Here is an 18,340-nt window from a genome sequence, read left to right on the forward strand (position 1 = left end):
GGGTGCAGGGGAGGGACTCTTGTCAGGAATGACTGATGCCCTGATCCTTCCACATCCCTTAACGAAGCAGTGGGATGGTCAGACACAAGGCAAGGGGGGGATGTGCTGACTGGAGTGTCCTCGAAGCCTCTCTACGGAGCTGGCCGCCTGGCTGGCACCATTAAGTTCTCAGTGCTAGGAGACAGCAGAGTCAGCTCCACGGCAGGCAAGGGCTTTTGATGAGGGAACGGCATCTGAATGATAGATTAAGTCATTCATCAAATGCACAGCCTCTATAACCGCACACGGAAGTAACCTCTGAATGAAACGGAACAGCTTCCAACCACTGGTTTCCTTCTTCCCCACACACCCACCCACGGCTGGCAGCCAAGGACGGGCCCATCAGCCCTGCTGGGGGACCTGCCCACACTCCTGTCTCCACCCTCATGCTTCCCAGTTGTAGCCACGGTGCTCCCACCTACCACCTGTATAATCTGAGGCAAGGCACTTGACCTTCCAGGCCCCAACTTTCTTCTCTATAAAATGGGGGGAGTAATGTGTTACTCAGCTGAAGGCAGAGGCATGGGTGGGGTGACCCCCTGAGGTCACTTCCAGGTCTAAGATCACAGCCATGGTTCTGTCACCTTGTCTCTCCTTCCAAGTGACCAGCATGGCACGTCACTGCTGGAGCCTGCGTGACTCGACAAGGGTGCTGCCACTGAGGTTGGTTCTGCTGCCCTGCAGCGCAGCCCCCCACCCCCTCCGGCCAGCTCACTCTCACTTCACCAGAGAAGCGCTGTCCCCTGTGAGCCCCTGAGGGCCATTCTGATCCCCAAACAAAGATTAGTGACTTCAGGCTGACATTAATGCTCTGGGCATTTTAACAAGGCCTCGTTCTCTCGAAACAGGAGAGACACAGGAGCTGCGGGGGAAATCCGTGGCCACAGGACGTCCACTTAAGGACGCTGAGCTGCCAGATGCGTTGGGCAGTGAAGATTCCCTTGCCCCTCCCTCTGTCCAGAGGTCTCTTTTCTTCCTTCCCCATTCCATCTCTGAGGTTCCAGATGTGTGGACCTTGGCTTCAATGGTACTTTTGGAACCTTCATCATCCAGCCAGTCAGTCAGGGATGCCACGTCAGGGTGGCCGTCTTAGCTGTGACCCTCAGGGAGCAAGGAGGCCTTCAGGGGAACGCGAGCCATGGATGACGGGCCTCAGGAATAGACTCGGAATCAGAAGAGACCCTAACATCCTCCCAAGAGGTGGAAGAGCTAAGCAGAGAAGGTTCTGGAATTGAACTGGAGTCCAAATCTTGCCTCTGCCCTTTGTAAATTATGACGCCCTGAGCGAGTTTCTTATCCTTCCCATGCAAGTTTAGCTGTAAAAAGAGATCATCGTACTAGCAACTCTTGGAATGGCTATGAGGATTCCGTGAACTGATGCACACGAAGGGCTCAGGACAGGGCTGGCACAAGGCAAGTGCTCAATAAATTCTAGTTATTATTGCTATTTTCTCGGCCACTCCCGAGTCTTAGGACAAAGCCACAGAGAGAGGGAGTGGCTTGCTCATGACTTTCCGTCTGAGCCCAGAGCCAGGACCAGGATGCAGGGCTATGTGCTTACGACCCAGCCCTCTGCGTCCTACCTGAAGACCAGTCCGAACAGAGACACAGAGAAACAGAGACACAAAGCTTTTTCATTTGTTTCCAGACCCTCACACTCCCCCAGCAGCCAGAAAGATTTGAAAAGAAGAAAGAAAAAAACACAGCAACAAACTACTGGCAAACTATAGCTGCCGTTAGTGGGCATTCCATTGATAAAACTCCACGGAAGTCGTGCCGAGGTGTGATCACAGCCCCACCGCTGACGGAGTCAGGGCTGGATGACTCAGTACCACGCCATCTTGGGCGGATGAGTTGCCGCTTCGTGTGGATAAATGAATCAGCCTTGAATTTTCTTTGTTAAAGACTCCACCAAGGTGGCGACCTTCCCACAAGAGCTGACTGCTCCCAGAGAAGGTGGAGAGGGAGCAGGGAGCCCCCCAGGACAGACACTGGCCGGGGAAGGAGGATGGAGCTCTGGATTTTGTTTCCCATCAGAAGGGGCACTTCTCCAAAGGTCCCTGCTACCTGGAGGGTCCAGCCTCGTGAGCCGCTTAGCTCTTCAGAGCTGTCCCCTCCAAGTCTTGTTTCAGCTGGTCTTCTACCTGTCATGTCCCTCTCCTCCTGTCCCTCCCACCAAACCACATACTGTGTTTATTTCCAGCTCTGGCCCTTGGCCATGATGTTCCCCTTGCTAGGAATGCCTCCCCTTCTTGTCCCTCCTTTGCATTCTCAGTCCCGCATTTGCCTTCATCACCATGGGCTAGTGACCTGCAGGGGCTAAGAGCACATATTTTGAGCCAGTACTCCTGGGTTTGAATCCTGGTTCCATTACACCCTAGCTGTTTGAATTTATGTAAGCTATTCAGCTTTCTGTACCTCAGTTTCCCCATCTTTATACAGGGATAATAACAGCACAGAGCTGCTATGAGGGTTAAGTGAGTTAATAGAGATAAAGCCCTGTGACACTGCTCTTACCCACAGGATCAGTTATTCTCTCTTGTTGGCCTTGTGTGGAGGTCTGGGGTTCTCCAGCTGGACTGCAAGCCCCTTGCAGAGAGAGTCTGGGCCCTCCCCTTCTCCTACCTCTCCCACCCAACCTAACACACAGCGGAGAGCACAGGGGAGACGCTGAGCTGAAGTGCACAGGACGCCAAGGTGCTGTGACCGACGCCTACAGTAAACATGGAACAAGCAAACCCCTAGGCCAGAGGGGAGCAGGGGACCATTTGGGATGTCCAGAGGCCAAGCTCTCCACGGATACACATGTGTTATCGCTGGCCCTGGAGGTGGCCCCAGTGGAAATGGGATTGTGCCTCTATTTTCCTCAAGCCCTGTCCACTCACTGTCTCCTTAGATCCTGACACTAGTCCCGGTGGGGCCGGGTGAGGTGCCCGCCCTCCTGGTTATTCCGATGTACTGAGTGAGGCCCAGTGAGGCTGGATGAACTGCCTGGCCCTCTCACCACAGCAGCCCGTTAGGGTGCCTCCTCCCCTCTTCTGGTGCCCCCGGCTTCCCAGTCCCAGCTCCCCTGGCAGCCTCCTAGCATTATGGATCCCAGGCACCTCCATAATGAAGCGGGAGGCTGACTTCCTCTCAAAGAACAGCTTCTGCTCCCTCTTGTTGGTGCACAAGTACTTCTGCTGGGTGCACACTGCATCGCAGCCATAGATGACGATGAAGATGTTGGCGTCCGTCCCGGCAGCAAAGACGTCACTCGTGTAGAGGATGATCTCGTAAGGGACAACTGAGGATGGTGGACAGACGGTGAAGTCAGAGGGGAGGTGAGAACAGAAAACAAATGTGGACAAGATCAAGTTCTTCATCGGCACCATGGCCCCAGGCCCCGTCACCGGGAGCTACTGCCCGGGGATGGACCTTCACGTGGTTGCTTAGCAACCACAGGTGCAGGGGTGGGGGGAGACAGTGTCCTGTCACGCCTAGTGCCCACAGGCAGCGCCTGTCACCTCAGACCAGGGTCTCTGTGCCTCTCACAACACAGAGCTGGTACAGCAGTTTGGCTGAAACCACAGAATCTACTCCGACTGTTTGTGTGACCTGGGCAAGTCACAGGAGCCTCAGTTTCCTCTTCTGTAAAGTGTCCACCATGCTCCTTAGCTGTGGACACTATAAACAGGAGGATTATATTTCAGGGGGCAAGGGACCAATCAGATCAGCAGTCTACAGGGTGAGAATCCTTTCTCTTCTCACCCTCACTTGCTCCACACTGGCTTGCCCTCCTAACCCGTCCATAACGCATCTGGCCCTTGCTGGGTTGGATGTGGGTGGTGGAGGGGGGTGGTGGTGACCTTGTGAACTCCTAAAAGGGAGGCTGACCCATCAGTGTTGTTGGCAAGCAGCTTCCCGATGGGCACCTGCCAGCCTGGCTAGAGACCAGCACTGCCCAGTGTGTGGGTCACTGGCCCTTCACCTCAGAAACTCTTTGGGTACTTATTAAACACCCAGATTCCCAACCTTTCCTCAGATTCTCTATGGGATGAGTCTAGTGATCTAAATATTTAACTCAGACTTTACACTGCAGTTTGAGACCAGTAGTTTAAAAGTGTATGTTGCTAACTACAGACTGAAATCCATTAGCAGGTTATGGAATAAATTTAGTGAGTCATCACCAGTATTTTAAAAAATATATGGAATTGAATAGAATCGAATAAAAAATATCACTGGACATCACACACAGGCTAAAATTTTTTTGTGACACTTGTTTCATATGTATATAAAGGTATATACAACTTACTCTAAGTCACAGTAATAAAAAAACATTGAAAACCCAGAGAAACAGTTTAAGTGGAAATCTACCCTATCTTGTGGTCTTGACCTCGAAAGGAACCACATTTAAAAGTCACCTTCTCACAGGTGGCCCCAACCTTCCCCAAATTTGCTCCAAAGCCAATGAATTTTCTTTTCATTTAGTATGATGGTTACTCTGCTGTAGAACCATAATACCTGTATTAACGGTAACTGCCATCTGCTGAGTACTTGCCAGGTGCCAGACTCTTTACTAAGCGTTCTACCTTCCTCATCCCCTGTAACCTTGACAATGACCTCCGGAGGAGATATCATTGTACTTTATTTTATAGATGGGGAAAACAAGGCTCATACAGGTAAAGTAACTTGCCCCAGATCATATGGCTGGTCAGAAGTCGAGCTCCAGTGTGAGCCCAGGCTTGTCTGACCCCTAAATCCTGTGTGGTCAACCTCTAAGGGTGCTGTTGTTGTGAATTGGAGGCAAATATTGCTCGCTACCTACAAGTCACAGGGCCTATGGCCTATGGGGGTGATCGCCATTCCCATAATGGCCTGAATAGGGCCCTCACCAAGGCTAAGGGAAACAGGCCATCAGGCAGTAATAGAGGCAACTTCCTCTGAGGTCTCTTGGGTGTCTCCCTGGTCTAAGGCCAGGAGGAACTGAACTTCCCTGAGACTCTCTGGCAGCAGGAGAAGCCCTAAAAATATCTGGGCAGGAACAGCCCACCCTTCAGCCCTCATCCCTAGGCCTGAGCTCAGATTTGCTTCCTGATTTCTAGTTCTGCCTCTGCCATTGAGGAGCTGTGTGTCCTTGGGCAAATAGATATACTTCTCTGGGTCCTTTTCTTTGTCTGTGAAATGAGAGGGTTTGACATAGAATCTGTGGTTTTCAGATTATTTAACTGAATTTAATTTTCAGTGGAGAACTTTTGTGGAGTTCTGAAAAATACATTTAGGACAAGGGGCGCCTGGATGACTCAGTTGGTTAAGCATCCAACTTCAGCTCAGGTCATGATCTCACAGCTTGTGAGTTTGGGCTCCGCATAGAGAGAGCTCTGTGCTGACAGCTCAGAGCCTGGAGCCTGCTTGGGATTCTGTGTCTCCCTGTCTCTCTGCCCCTCCCCTGCTCATGCTCTGTTTCTCAAAAAATAAACGTTAAAAATTAAAAAAAAAAAAACATTTGGGAAGAATGCTCTGAAAAAACTTGACTTTTTAAAGCTGAGGAGTAGATCTGGATGGCACGAATTGGGGAGCTGTTCCCTCTCATCCTTTCCCTTCCTGCACCAGCTGCCCTGAGACACCTGCTTCGATACCAGCAATCCCTAGAACACAGGCTTCAGCCTTAACAGGACTCTGACATTCAGGGCTCCATGCTACGTGGAGCCTGTAAATTCAGACCATCACAATGGTCCACTTCCTAATTGCCCCATCTCTACTGTGTGGACAGCACATTTCAGTCGGCCAGGAGGCAGTGCCATCTTGCTGTGTTCTTTTGGTTTCACGTGTATTGGGCAGCCTTGACGAACTGCCAAATCTAGTTCTAAGCCTTCCAGGCCCCTGAGAATGACAACTGGCCACCACTCCTGGGACTGCAGCTCCTCATTCCTGGGAGCTCCCTGGCTTTGGGCCCTCAAGACCTTTCCCAAACAAGGAAATAGGTTCTGAGCAGCAGACCCTCCTCTCTGGGCACTTACTCGGGGAGAGGGGCACTTTGAAGCTGCCTCCACAGCTCTCTAGTCAGAAAGGCAAGTCTCTCCTGCGCTGTGTGTGTGTGTGTGTGTGTGTGTGTCTGTGTGTGTGTGTGTGAACTGAGTCTAAGACAAAGGGCAAATGGACTTGCTTTAGTATGAGGCTAGAGCTGAATGTATTCAAGGTCAGGCCATACAAATTCAGGCCTGTCCTAGGGCAAGAAAGGAGAAACAGCTACTTCTGTCTTAAAGTGTCTCACCCAGTATGCTGCCAGCTCTATGTACATCTGTCAGGTCAGTGTGTCTGTCCTAGACTGCAGGCAGCTCCTGGGGGTAGTGTCTACATCCAGGGTTTGCTTTGTATATGCAGAGATTTTACTAGAGGGAAATGTCACTTTGTTTCAGGCTTTGGACCAGAAAATATCTTGATGGATCGGGTCATTTCCAGTTTAATTGCTTTAGGCAAAAAAAAAAAAAAAAAAAAAAAAAAAATAAGTCATCACTGAATCATATCATGTAATTATGAGCTGTTTGGGGGAAATCTTTTGGTATAGCTAATTATTTGGTTAGAAAAAAAATTATATTCTCTGGGTTTGGGTCTGATTTTAGCACATTTAAACAGATTTTTATAGTTTGGTTAATTTCAGTTTGGTTCTCAGTACCTAGTATGTCCTACATGTAAATGAACGTTTAATCCATACTTTCTGATGACACTGGAAAGGAAGTGTCAAAACTTCACCAAATTGTTCCCTTTCCTCCCCTGCTTTGGCTGGTGAGAGGCCTACATTTATCATCTTTTCAAGTCTCCACCCTCCACTCCCGATCAGGATAAAATCTTACAGCGGTGATTTCTTGGTCACGTTACTGACTGGACTGAACACCGGTGATGGGGCCCATATGACTTCTCACAGTTAGACTTTTGTCTTTCTTCCCTTATGGGTCTTATGACCATGTTGTATTATCATCTCTATTTTGCAGATGAGGAAACAGCCCCAGAGAGGCCAGGCTCTCTTCCTGTTGTCACCAGCTGGTTTGGGGTGGAGGTGGGACTAATTCTCTATTTCCTTACCGTGGATCCAGGGCACTGCCCACAGCCCACGCAAGGCCCAGGGAACTGGGGAGAGGAGGTACACGTGGCCTGGGGTCGGGGCTGGAGGAGGGGTTGGGGCCAAAGACGGGTTGGTGGGCGATGGGGTCTGGGAGGAGGGTCAGCCATGCCGTGCACAGTTCTTACATGGCGTGTACAGCCTCGTCTGAAGCTCCGCGTGGAAGAGGTCCCTGACGATGGCACCGTCGTCTTCATTCTTCGCCAGCCAGCGGCCACAGGGGAATGTCATGCACTTTCCAAGAGACGGGGCGTCCACCTCTACCCAGTCTACAAACCAGCCTGGAGCCTTGCCTGCAGAGAAGGAGACACGGAACCCACCACGGAGCTCTACACAGATGGTTTACTGTGGGTGACCTCAGCCACTCCAGACATGCTTTCCTGCCTGTGGCTGACGTCTACAGCTGCACCCGTGCCCACGCCATTCCTTTCCCTAATAGCATTGCTAAATGACTCCTGTTGAAATGTGCACCCAGCTGAAGCTGGGTCACACTCCAGGCTGCTGTCGGGGAAATTAACAAGAGCAAAGGAGCCTGGGGAAGAGGTGACAGGAGGTGATGGCAAGCACACTGTCCAGGGTGGAAGGCACTCTAAAAAGGGAGCTCAGAGATGCCAGAGAGAGAACTCGTATTAATGGGGATTTTGTCATTTCACCCAGCGACAAGGATGACACTGTGAGCTCTCTGGCCTTTGGTCCTGGAGGATTCCAGGAGGGTCATTCCTGCCAGTTTGTGGTGCATGAAGGAAAGGGAAGTCTGTGAAGGACTGAGGGTCTTCCCTGGAAAAATGAGCGATCAGGTTTAAAGAAGGAAGTAGGAGCTGAGCAGAGAACCTGTCTCTCCATCCCAGGGGCTGGGAAGGTGGCCTCCTTCCTTAGCCTTAAAATACTTAAAGACCAAGAACACATGTCCTACTTCACTAAGAGAACAAACTTTGTCTGGCTGTAGTGTCAGTGGGTTCTGGGAAGAACAGACTAGATCCATGGTTCTCAAAGTGGAGTCCCCAGACCAGCAGCCTCATGTGTGCGAAGCAGAAATGCTCCGGTCCCACCCCAGACCTGCTGAATCAACGCCTGTGTGGATGGGGCCCAGAAACCTATGTTTAACAACCCCCCGAGGTGGTTCTGTTAAGCAACAGAACCTGTCAGGAGCTCCTGGTTCTCAGGTCAGAGAACCACTGAGCTATACTGGGGATTCTCAAAGGTGGGTGCACAGTGAAACCACGGAGAGTAGGGGTTTTGGGAAGTCACTGGTGTCCAGGCCCCAGCCCAGGCCAACGAGACCAGAATCTTCTGCGTGCAGCTAGGGTTCCACTGGGTTGAAGGGTTTGAGGAAGTTGTGTCATCGTGGAAGGCAGATGACATTCAAGTTTCTTGCGTATTCTTTCCCACAGGGACCTGTGTGTGGGCCTTATATTCTTAGCAGAAAACAGAGGGGGAGGGAAGCCAGACCTGTGTTGTCATGGCCAATCCTGACTTTCCACAGATCTCCCAGGTCCAGCGTCTCCACGGTGAAGATTTCGATGCTGTCCCTCTCAAACTTGTCGCTGTTGGTCTTGGAAGATTTCAGGAGGGTCATTCCTGTCAACCAAATGGCCCCCACACGACTGGCTGAACCTGAGACCTTCAAACCGAGCCGGACTACCCCTTTGGGTCCCTCCTCATAATGACCAAATTTTTCTAACTCTCATAAAATTTAGAGCATGCAATTACTATCCACCAGGAACCTTTGCACATTTAACAATTTGGGGTGTGTGTGTGTATGTGTGTGTGCGTGTCTTTTTAGTGAGCTTTGTAATTAGCCTTCAAGGCGTGTATTTTTATTTCCAGTTTGTATCTAAAGAAAAGGAGGCACACCACGAGGTGAAGTACCGTATTCAAGATCATCCAGGAGAAAGTGGTGGGGTCCTAAGTCAGTGTTGACTGTGCCTCCACATCCCCCACATTTTTCTACATGTGGAGGAAGCCAGGGACAAAACCAGCCTCCCCGTGCTCCCTGGAGTCTCAGGGGCAGCCTTGAACAGAAGAAGAAAGCTGGCAGGAGTCACGGAGAAGAGACCAGTCACTGTTTGGACTGGGAGGCCCTTCATTGTGGTTTTGAAAGGTAAACAGAGTGATGCCTCCAGCAAGAGTACAGGAAATGGCAAAAAAGTTTCAGGAAGGCCTGGAGAAAGAATGACCATAGGATCAGGCACCATTACTTAAGGAGAGGACGCTGAAGGGAAGAGGATGCATATGGCTTTCAATCACTTCTGGGGTGGTAGACAGAGGAATGAAGACGGGAGAGGGGACAGGGGGCTCTTTGCCCCCTGGTGTACAGGAGAACTGGCTTAGTAAGCTTTAGGAAGAATCTCTAAAGGAACCAATGTTTACAATCCAGGTAGACAAGTCACGTCACATGGAGATTTTTAAGAAAAAGGGAATATGCCTTCCTCCAACAGCACTAGTTGAATGCAATCTGTCAGGACACAGAATCCGAAGCAGGCTCCAGGCTCCAAGCTGTCAGCACAGAGCCCAATGTGGGGCTCGAACTCATGAACTGCGAGATCATAACCTGAGCTGAAGTTGGACACTCAACCTATTGAGCCACCCAGGAGCCCCAAAATGGATACAGATTTAAACATAAGACCTGAAACTGTAAAACTCCTAGAAGAAAACATAGGAGAAAAGCTTTGTGACGTTGGTCTTGGTAATGATCTCATGGATATGACACCAAAAGCACAGGCAACAAAAACTAAAATAAACAAGTGGAGGAAGCGTCTGGGTGGCTCAGTCGGTTAAGCGTCTGACATCAGCTCAGGTCATGATCTCAGGGTTCATGAGTTCGAGCCTCATGTCCGGCTCTGTGCTGACAGCTTGGAGCCTGGAGCCTGCTTTGGATTCTGTGTCTCCCTTTCTCTGCCCCTCCTCTGCTCATACCAACCCCCCTTTCAAGAATAAACAAACATTAAAAAATTTTAAAAAAATAAACAAGGAGGATTGCATCAAACTAAAAAGTTTCTGCACAGCAAAGGAAACGATCAATAGAATGAAAAGGCAACCTACAGCATGGGAAAGAATATTTGCAAACCATATATCTGATAAGGGGTTCATTACCATAATATCCTATAACTTAATAATAAAAAGCTAATAACCCAATTAAAAAAAGGGCTAAGGACGTAAACAGACATTTCTCCAAAGAAGACATACAAATGGCCAACAGTATATGAACGAAATGCTCATTGTCACTAAGCATCAGGGAAATGCAAATCAGAACCACAACGAGATCTCACCACACACCTGACAGGGTGGTTGCCACCAAAAATGAAAAGACAACAACTGTTGGTGAGGATGTGAAGGAATTGGAACACTCGTACATAGTTGGTGGGAATGCAAAATGGCGTCGTTGCTATGGAAAACAGTACGAAAGTTCCTTAAACAATTAAAAATAGAACTACCATATGACCCACCAATCCCACTTCTGGGTATATATCCAAAAGAATTGAAATCAGGATCTTGAAAAGATATTAGCCCTCCCATTTCACTGCAGCACTATTCACAATAGCTGAGATGTGGGGGGAAAAAAACCCTAAATGTCCATTAACCGATGAAAAGATAGAAAAAAATGTTGATATGTATACATACAATGGACCGCTCTTTGGCCTTAAAAAAGAAGGAAATTCTCCAATCTGCAACAATGCGGATGGTCCCTGAGGACATTACACTGAGTGAAATAAGCCGGACACAGAAGGACAGATATAGCAAGATTCCACTTATACCAAGTATCCAAAATAGCCAAATTCATAAAATCAAAGGCTGGAATGGTGGTTCCCAGGAGCTGGGGAGAGGAGAGGATGGGGAGTTATTAAGCAACAAGCGTACTTTCAGGTTAGTAAGATTAATGAGCTCCAGAGGCCTGCCATACAGTCCATACCTACAGTCGACAGTGATGCATTATCCATTTCAAATTTGAGAGGATAGAGCACATGTCAAGTGCTCTTAATAAATAAAATAAAATAATAAAATAAATAAAACAATAAAATAAAGTAAAACAACACAGGGGAATTCTTCAATTATTTTTTTTTGAAGAGAGAGGAGGAATGTGGGTGAGTCTCGCTCGGCCCCATGCTGCATTCTTACCAGTGTTGTCTTGCGTGCCAAAGAGCGTGATGAAGACGTTGGCATCTGTGCCTGCGTTCTTCTTGTCCCCAGTCTTTACGGTCACTGAGAATGTGGTAGATTTGTCTGCAGGGAGAGGAGTGTGGAGAAGTGAGTGGTAGACTGCCCCTCTCGTGGAGGAAGGAGGGAGAAAACGTACTGGGTACATTTCTACATGCACGGTGACCATTTCTAGGAATCACTTTACTTGTAGCATGTGTTGTTCTGCAATTGCCTATAGTCTGGAAACTTCCTCAAGGCAGAGATGAGGTCTCCCCGCCTCCAGCTCACATAGGAATCTCTCAATTAATAGAGTTGTAGGATGTTTAGGGGAGACTTGGGGTGACTGAGAGTCAGAGGCTCATCAGCGAGGAGCCTGGTCTGACTTCTCCACTGGGAAGTTTTAGGGATGTAAGTTTCAAGGAAGGGAAGCATCCTAGAATTCTTGAAAGTTCATTCTTTCCCTTGACAAAAATGTATTGAGGGCTTATGGTGTGCCTGGAGGGGAGAGCACAGAACTAAATCGGAGCAGGCTACAACCTATTCTATTCTAGTCTAGTCTAGTCTTATTCTATTCTACTCTACTCTACCCAACCTATTCTTATTCTATTCTATTCTATTCTATTCTATTCTATTCTATTCTATTCCATTCCGTTCTATATTCCATTCTATTCCATTCCATTCCATCTCATCCTATCCTATTTCATTCCACTCCATTCCTGACCATAGCTCCATGCCTAGTCATGTGCTTTATACCCAGCCTTATGCTAGGCATGTGGGAATATGTCTCCTCACCTCCCCATTCTGGCCATGGAGGGATAAGGGCAGTACAGACACACTGCCAGAGGAGGGGTTGCTCAGAACCCACAGGGGAAGGGAACATGGAGACCGAGGGAGGGAGGCTAGAGGGAAGAAACCAGCTCTAGTTTAGGAAACCTTTCTGCTCCAGGGCCAGGTTGTCAAGGGGGTTGTTGTCACCACCTCCCCCGGCCCCCTCATCCTCGCTCAGGGGCAGCACATAGGACTCATCCACTGGCAACAGCTCCCGGGACAGCTGGCCATCATCCTCCTCCACTGCCAGCCAGCGCTGGCATGGAAAGTAGTACCTGTAGGAAGGGGAATGAGGAGAGTTTAGGAACGTCGCTTAGGAAAGATTTCATTAAAGAGCGGTCCTGGGCTGCAAAATGACAGGCCCTCAGAGGCCCCAACACTCCCCTATCTGCCCCCCATCCAAAAGCATGGCCCTCCCATCCTACCCAGCCTGGGGGTCACCCTATGAGAGTCACTTGCATGGAGCAGAAAACAAACATGGGGACACGGTTTCAAGACCCCCCATTGAAAATGGCTGTGTAAGAGTTGCCTGGAGCCTATTAAACCTTCACTCAGGGTCATATTGGAGGTATCTAGAAGAAGTGCTTCCAGGGACTGTGCCAGCCTTTTCTAGAATTAACCTGGTAGCCAAAGCCACTTTAGCAGAGAGTATTGTACATAGTAGGTGTTCAATACTTAAGGGTTGAGTAAATGGATTTTAATGGAATGATACCCAATTATGCTTCTGGAAGATACAGAAAGTGTGGCTAAGGAATGGCATAGCAGACAGCTGGCGCCATGTAGGGAAGGGAGGTCCAAGTTAGACTCCTCAGTGTAGAGGCTGAGCCCAGCTAAAATGAAGACACCTAAACAAAGCAAAGGGGGGTCCAGGGATGATGGAGGTAGCAACATGAATTAATTAAGGACTCGCCTCTGGAGCCAGACTGGGTTGGAATCCTGGCTCTGCCACTTATAGTAATATGACCTTGAGCCAGTTTCTTTACCTCTCTGTGTTAGGGTTGCCAGATTTAGCCAACAGAATCACAGGGCTCCTAGTTAAATTTGAGTTTTCGATAAGCAATGAATAATGTTTTAGCGTAAGTATGTCCTACCCAATATTTGGGACATACTTATACTAAAACATTACTCACTGCTTCTCTGGAATTCAAATTTAACTGGCCATTCTGTATTTTACCTGGCAACCCTACTTTGTGCTTCAGTTTGCCATTCTGTAAAATGAAGATCATATTGCTTATGTCAAAGTTGTTATGAGGTTTACGTGGGTTAAATGTTTTAAAGTGCTTCTAAAAATGCCTGGCTCTCGGTAAGAATTTGCTAGTACTATTGCTGTTGTTACTCTTATTGTACTTCCCTGTTTCTCCCCTGCCCATGCCTGGGGTCTCTGGAGCTTGTGGGCTGGACAGCTGGCCTTGGGCCCCCAAGCTCCCAGAACAACTCAGAGGGTTGGTGGATGCAGCCCATGTCTAAACTGGGGCCATTCTACCCAATATCCACCCCTTCCTGCCAGACTGGCTGCTTAAGATGCATTCAGGGACTGATCAGAGTCCCTGAGGAGAGAAGGAAGTCCCTCCTGGAGAGGAGGGAGCAGTGTAGGCTGGGGGTCTCATCCCTGTCAGAGCCCCACATTCCTCTAGAGACATTATTGCCTCCTAGGCCCAACACTTTAGAGAGGCATAACCTCAGCCCACACACGGGCTCACACGGGGTGCAGAAGGGCAATTCTGTGTTCATGGACACGGATTCAAAGGGTGGGAGGAGCTCAGTCAAGGGCAATATAGATTAAATTGCCTTTAAATTAGGGCTTAATGGAAAAATGTATATTGTTCCACTTTCTAGTCTTTAAGTTATGAATGGGAAAGTTACATTTTTTATTCAGCCAATTAACTTATGAATAATAGGCTTTGGCTCTTAATTATGGCCAATTAAAGGAGCCACAGAAATAAAGAAAGGAGTGGGGTTGCGGCAGAGGCAGAGACAAGGAGAGTGGGAAGCTGGAGCAGAACAAGGACAGAGGGAGAGAGAGACACAAAGAAAGAGTGGGCAACTTATCCCGGGAGAGAGAAGTCAGCCAGACGGAAGGGGTAAGGCCCAAGTCCACCCACACCTGCTGAGCGTGTGCCTACTTGGGAAGCAGAGGCTGGCTTTCATGGAGCGACTTCTCCAGTGTCCCCGAGATACTTGTACTGGGACATTAAAGCCCCTCGGCATGCCCAGAGTGGCAGCATCTCTTCCCATCTCTTTTCTCAGATCCATCCCCCTGGAGGGCAGAACCTGAGCAGGGGCTGGGACTGGCCTGAGTGCTGGGCCTTCAGCCTCTAGCCCCATGATGCCAACAAGCACCCACAGAAGATTTAGCAGAGGATTCCCCTTCCCCTTCCCCTTCCCTCCCTTCCCCTTCCCCTTCTTCCCCTTCTTCCCCTTCCCCTTCCTCTCACAGCAGTAAGTCCTGCTTAAGCAGGTCTCTGGGTACCGTACCGGGGACGGAAATTGCCAGGGATTCTGAAGGAGCAAAGGAGAAGAGTGGAGAGTAGGTGTGCTGGCCAGGTGTGGCCACCACCCTGCTTAAACAAGGCCACTGGAAGGAAAGGGGGGGCTTGGGTGAGCAGGAGGTTTAAACTGATTATTGGAGCAAATCTTAAGTTTCACTCAAAAGTAAAAACTGAGGGGCACCTGGGTGGTTGGGTTGGTTAAGCAGTTAAGTGTATGACTTCAGCTCAGGTCATGATCTCATGGGTCATGAGTTCAAGCTCCGCGTTGGGCTCTGTGCTGACAGCTCAGAGCCTGGAGCCCACTTTGGATTCTGGGTCTCCCTCTCTCTCTCTCTGCCCACCCCTCCCCCCACCCCCGCACCCCTGCTCATGCTCTGTCTCTCTCTCTCCTTCAAAAATAAATAAGCTTTTTTTTTAAAAGTAAAAACTAAGGGGCACCTGGGTGGCTCAGTTGGTTGGGCGTCCAACTTCGGCTCAGGTCATGGTCTCACGGTTTGTGAGTTCGAGCCCTGCGTCAGGCTCTGTGCTGACAGTTCAGAGCCTGGAGCCTGCTTCAGATTCTGTGTCTCCGCCTCTCTTTGCCCCTCTCATGCTCATGCTCTGTCTCTCTCTGTCTCTCAATAATAAATAAACATTAAAAAAATTTTTTTAAATAAAAAAAGTAAAAACTGAGAAGACAGAAAAACTTAATGTTGTAAAATGTATGTCATTTGGTATGGCCTTCCCCATTTTGTGCACAAGCGCTGGACCACATCAGGTCAAAGTCGACAGGTGATACTGGTGGGATGGCATGGCCACAAGAGCATGAATCTGGAACTCAGGAATTCAGGGTTTGTGTTTCTACTCTTCCCCTATAAAGCTACGTGGCCCCAGGCCCTCAGTTCCACCACTACAAAGGCTGGATAAAATCATCTGCGAGGTCTTTTGTGTCTCAATATTCCAAGGGCCCTGAAAGAGTGTGGGGTTCCAGAGAACATCCTGTCAGATGAAACTCCAGAGGAAGAAGTCCAACAAGCTTTCTGTTCAACTCTCACTGAAAAGCCCACCCAACAGCATCTGTCTTTAATGAGGATCTAATGACACCCTCAAGCCACCAATCAGAATGGGAATCTCTATCTTCGGGCGGAAAACACGTAGAGAAAGCAAAATATACCAGGCTGAATATGGGCAAAACTCGGGACACTAAATATATTCCTAACTTTTGCGGCATTTGCCTCTTCCTCTTTGAACTTGAGTGTATTAGATTTTAATGCAGATCAAAAAAAGCAGCTAACCTCTTAAAGGAGGAAGGAAGACATGACACAACCTCACTTCCTCAACAAGTCAAGAGCTGTGGAAAAGAGGGAGAAAGCAGAGCCCGATGAGTCAACGACTTAACAAAGATGTGTTAGTTCAAAACAATGTACCCCTCCTGCCAAATCCCACCATTTCTGTCATGTGTTCTGAAATCCAAACATCCGAGGTTCATAGCTTTGGATGTTAGGAGGACTTTGAAGTTTTAAGTCCTTGCTAATATGATTAGAATCTCTGGGCTGTAAGGAATCTTTAAGTCAGTGGGTGATTTGTCACACCTCTTTCCACTACAAGAACGACCGTGGAAACATGTGTTGAGGAAAACGTCCCATCAGCCTGGGTCGCTGAGTGATCACATTGAGCAGAGTCCCCCGATGCCCTGTCCTGGACATGCAGTGTGAGCAGGAAATAAGCTTCTATTGTGTTAGGACACGACATTTTAGGGCCATTTGCTACTCAGCACAACCTAGACTATTCTGACTGGTACGACTGGAGATATAAATTGTGGGCACTATTCTCAAATAAATGGTCACGGAAGTGATGAGGATGGAAGAGTTTGCCCAGAGAGCATAAATCTGTGTCCCCCATTAGGCAAACTAACCCCATGAGCTCGGGATCTTCTTGCTTGTTGCCATGGTCACAGTCCCCACATACACCGGCAGCCATAAGTACCCACAGCATTGGAAGGCACTATCTCCTATCAAGGTGAAATGTTCTCATTTCCTCCTTCAAATTCTTGCAATAACTCCAAGTTTCTTAACCGGCCACTATCCTTTCCTTGAAGATGCATTTTCTTTCTTTCTTTTTTTTTTTTTTCAACATTCCCCTTAGAACGTGCTACCTAAAGCCAACCCAAGGCTCCAGGAATTATCTGAGCAGAGGAGACGGAGTGGGAACAGCCTCTCTGCATTCCAAATACGGCTACCAATACAAAATCAATCTGACACTTTTTTTAACTTTTTTTTTTTCAGAGTGGCGAAGGGGTGGGGCTTCCCAGGTTAGAGGAGGCTGGAGGAAGCCACAGATAAATTTCCCCAGCTTCACCATCTTCTTCCTAGCCCAAAGGACCAGAGAGGTCCTTTCTGGAGGGAATGTGAGCCTGTGTGCGGAGCCCCAGTCCACCCACGAGGGACCTCAGACCCCAGGACCACCCACTCAAAGCCACCCTCGGCTGCAAACCACCGTTCAAAAGCCTTTTCTGAATCATCTTGACTGCCTCCTGCCAGCTTGGGACTCCTACAAAGGGCCTCAAGCACTCCCTACTTGAAGAGAAAGAATGCTCTCCTTTTTTGGCAATTTGCATTGTGGATCAATCCACCTCTGCCCTTCCACTCCCACCGGCCCTTCCTCCAGGTATTTCCAGTCAGGCTCAGCTGCTCTCCAGAACCGGCAGCTTTTGGAGGCCAAAGGGACTGGACATGGCCCCACTGCCACCCTGCTGAGCGCTAGCCTTGTCGGGGCATCAGAGCCCTGAGCCACTCTGAATCCTGCTTGGGTGACTTCAGTATGGTGGCAGGGGCTCCAGAGATCACATCCTCTTTAATCTCTCTGCCTCCAGGCCAACATCTCTCATGAGTGCCTCCCTGCTCCTTCTCTGTCTTCCTACCTCGGCCTCAGAAGGCTCTCTGGGAGGGGCACCTTGGTGGCTCAGTCGGTTAAGCGTCCCACTTCTGCTCAGGTCATGATCTTGTGGTTCACGAGTTGGAGCCCCATGTCAGGCCCTGTGCTGACAGCTCAGAGCCTGGGGCCTGCTTCAGATTCTGTGTCTCCCTCTCGCTCTGCCTGCCCCCCTGCCTCCTCTCTCAAAAATAAAAACATTAAAAAAAAAAATTAAGAAGCAGGCTTTCTGGAAAAGCTGGCCAGCTAGGAGCCTCTGGCTGTGGAGCGGCACCCCCCACCCCGGCCTCCCTTCCCAAAGTTCTTGTCCTGTTCCCTTCATGCACGAGTCGGACAGAATTACCCACCACCTGCCGTTCATGCCCCTCGTGCCCTTCAGCTCCCACATCACACGGTTCAGCCGCTTTAGCGCCCTTTGTTCCAAACACCAAACATCACGGTTTGTGAAGGCCCATCTGAAATGTCACCTCGGACAGAGGAGCACCCTGACCCCCTCCTCACCCCCCAGTCCCTGAGCCCCATTTGGGGGGCGCCACCCTGAGACAGCGGCCCCCTCGCTCTGCCTTTCCTACTGCCCAAGGAGTTCCTTCATAATCCCGCTCATGCCCGTTCCTTCCTAGCTATGCAGCCACTTTTAGATGCCAACTGACTGGGTTCTTACTGGCACGGTGCTACCTTTTGCCGGGTGCCAGGCCCGGCGCTGGCCCTTACACGGGTTATCTTAATGCTGTGTGGGAGTTTTATTATCCCGTTTCATGGATGGAAGAACTGAGGCTCAGAGGGCTTAAGTGACTTTCCCAAGGCCACACAAGTAAAGAAAGGAAGAGACAGGAAATGA

General features: G+C 49.2%; 1 protein-coding gene across 2 annotated transcripts in view; it reads right to left on the reverse strand.

The window, feature by feature from the left end:
• The window catches only part of LOXHD1 (lipoxygenase homology PLAT domains 1), a 162,447-nt gene that overhangs the window by 42,720 nt on the left and 101,387 nt on the right, over positions 1-18,340 (reverse strand). Inside the window, exons 22-26 of one of the 2 annotated variants that reach the window (XM_042910747.1) lie at positions 12,209-12,378; positions 11,255-11,359; positions 8,588-8,716; positions 7,267-7,431; positions 3,144-3,325 (exon numbers count right to left, since the gene is read on the reverse strand). In XM_042910747.1, the coding sequence (XP_042766681.1) occupies positions 3,144-3,325; positions 7,267-7,431; positions 8,588-8,716; positions 11,255-11,359; positions 12,209-12,378 (751 nt within the window). Of the gene's footprint in view, positions 1-3,143; positions 3,326-7,266; positions 7,432-8,587; positions 8,717-11,254; positions 11,360-11,480; positions 11,831-12,208; positions 12,379-18,340 lie in introns of those variants that run through there. The other variant, XM_042910746.1, reaches the window with a different exon arrangement.

Source organism: Panthera leo, chromosome D3, assembly GCF_018350215.1.
Source record: "Panthera leo isolate Ple1 chromosome D3, P.leo_Ple1_pat1.1, whole genome shotgun sequence".
Taxonomy (NCBI): domain Eukaryota; kingdom Metazoa; phylum Chordata; class Mammalia; order Carnivora; family Felidae; genus Panthera; species Panthera leo.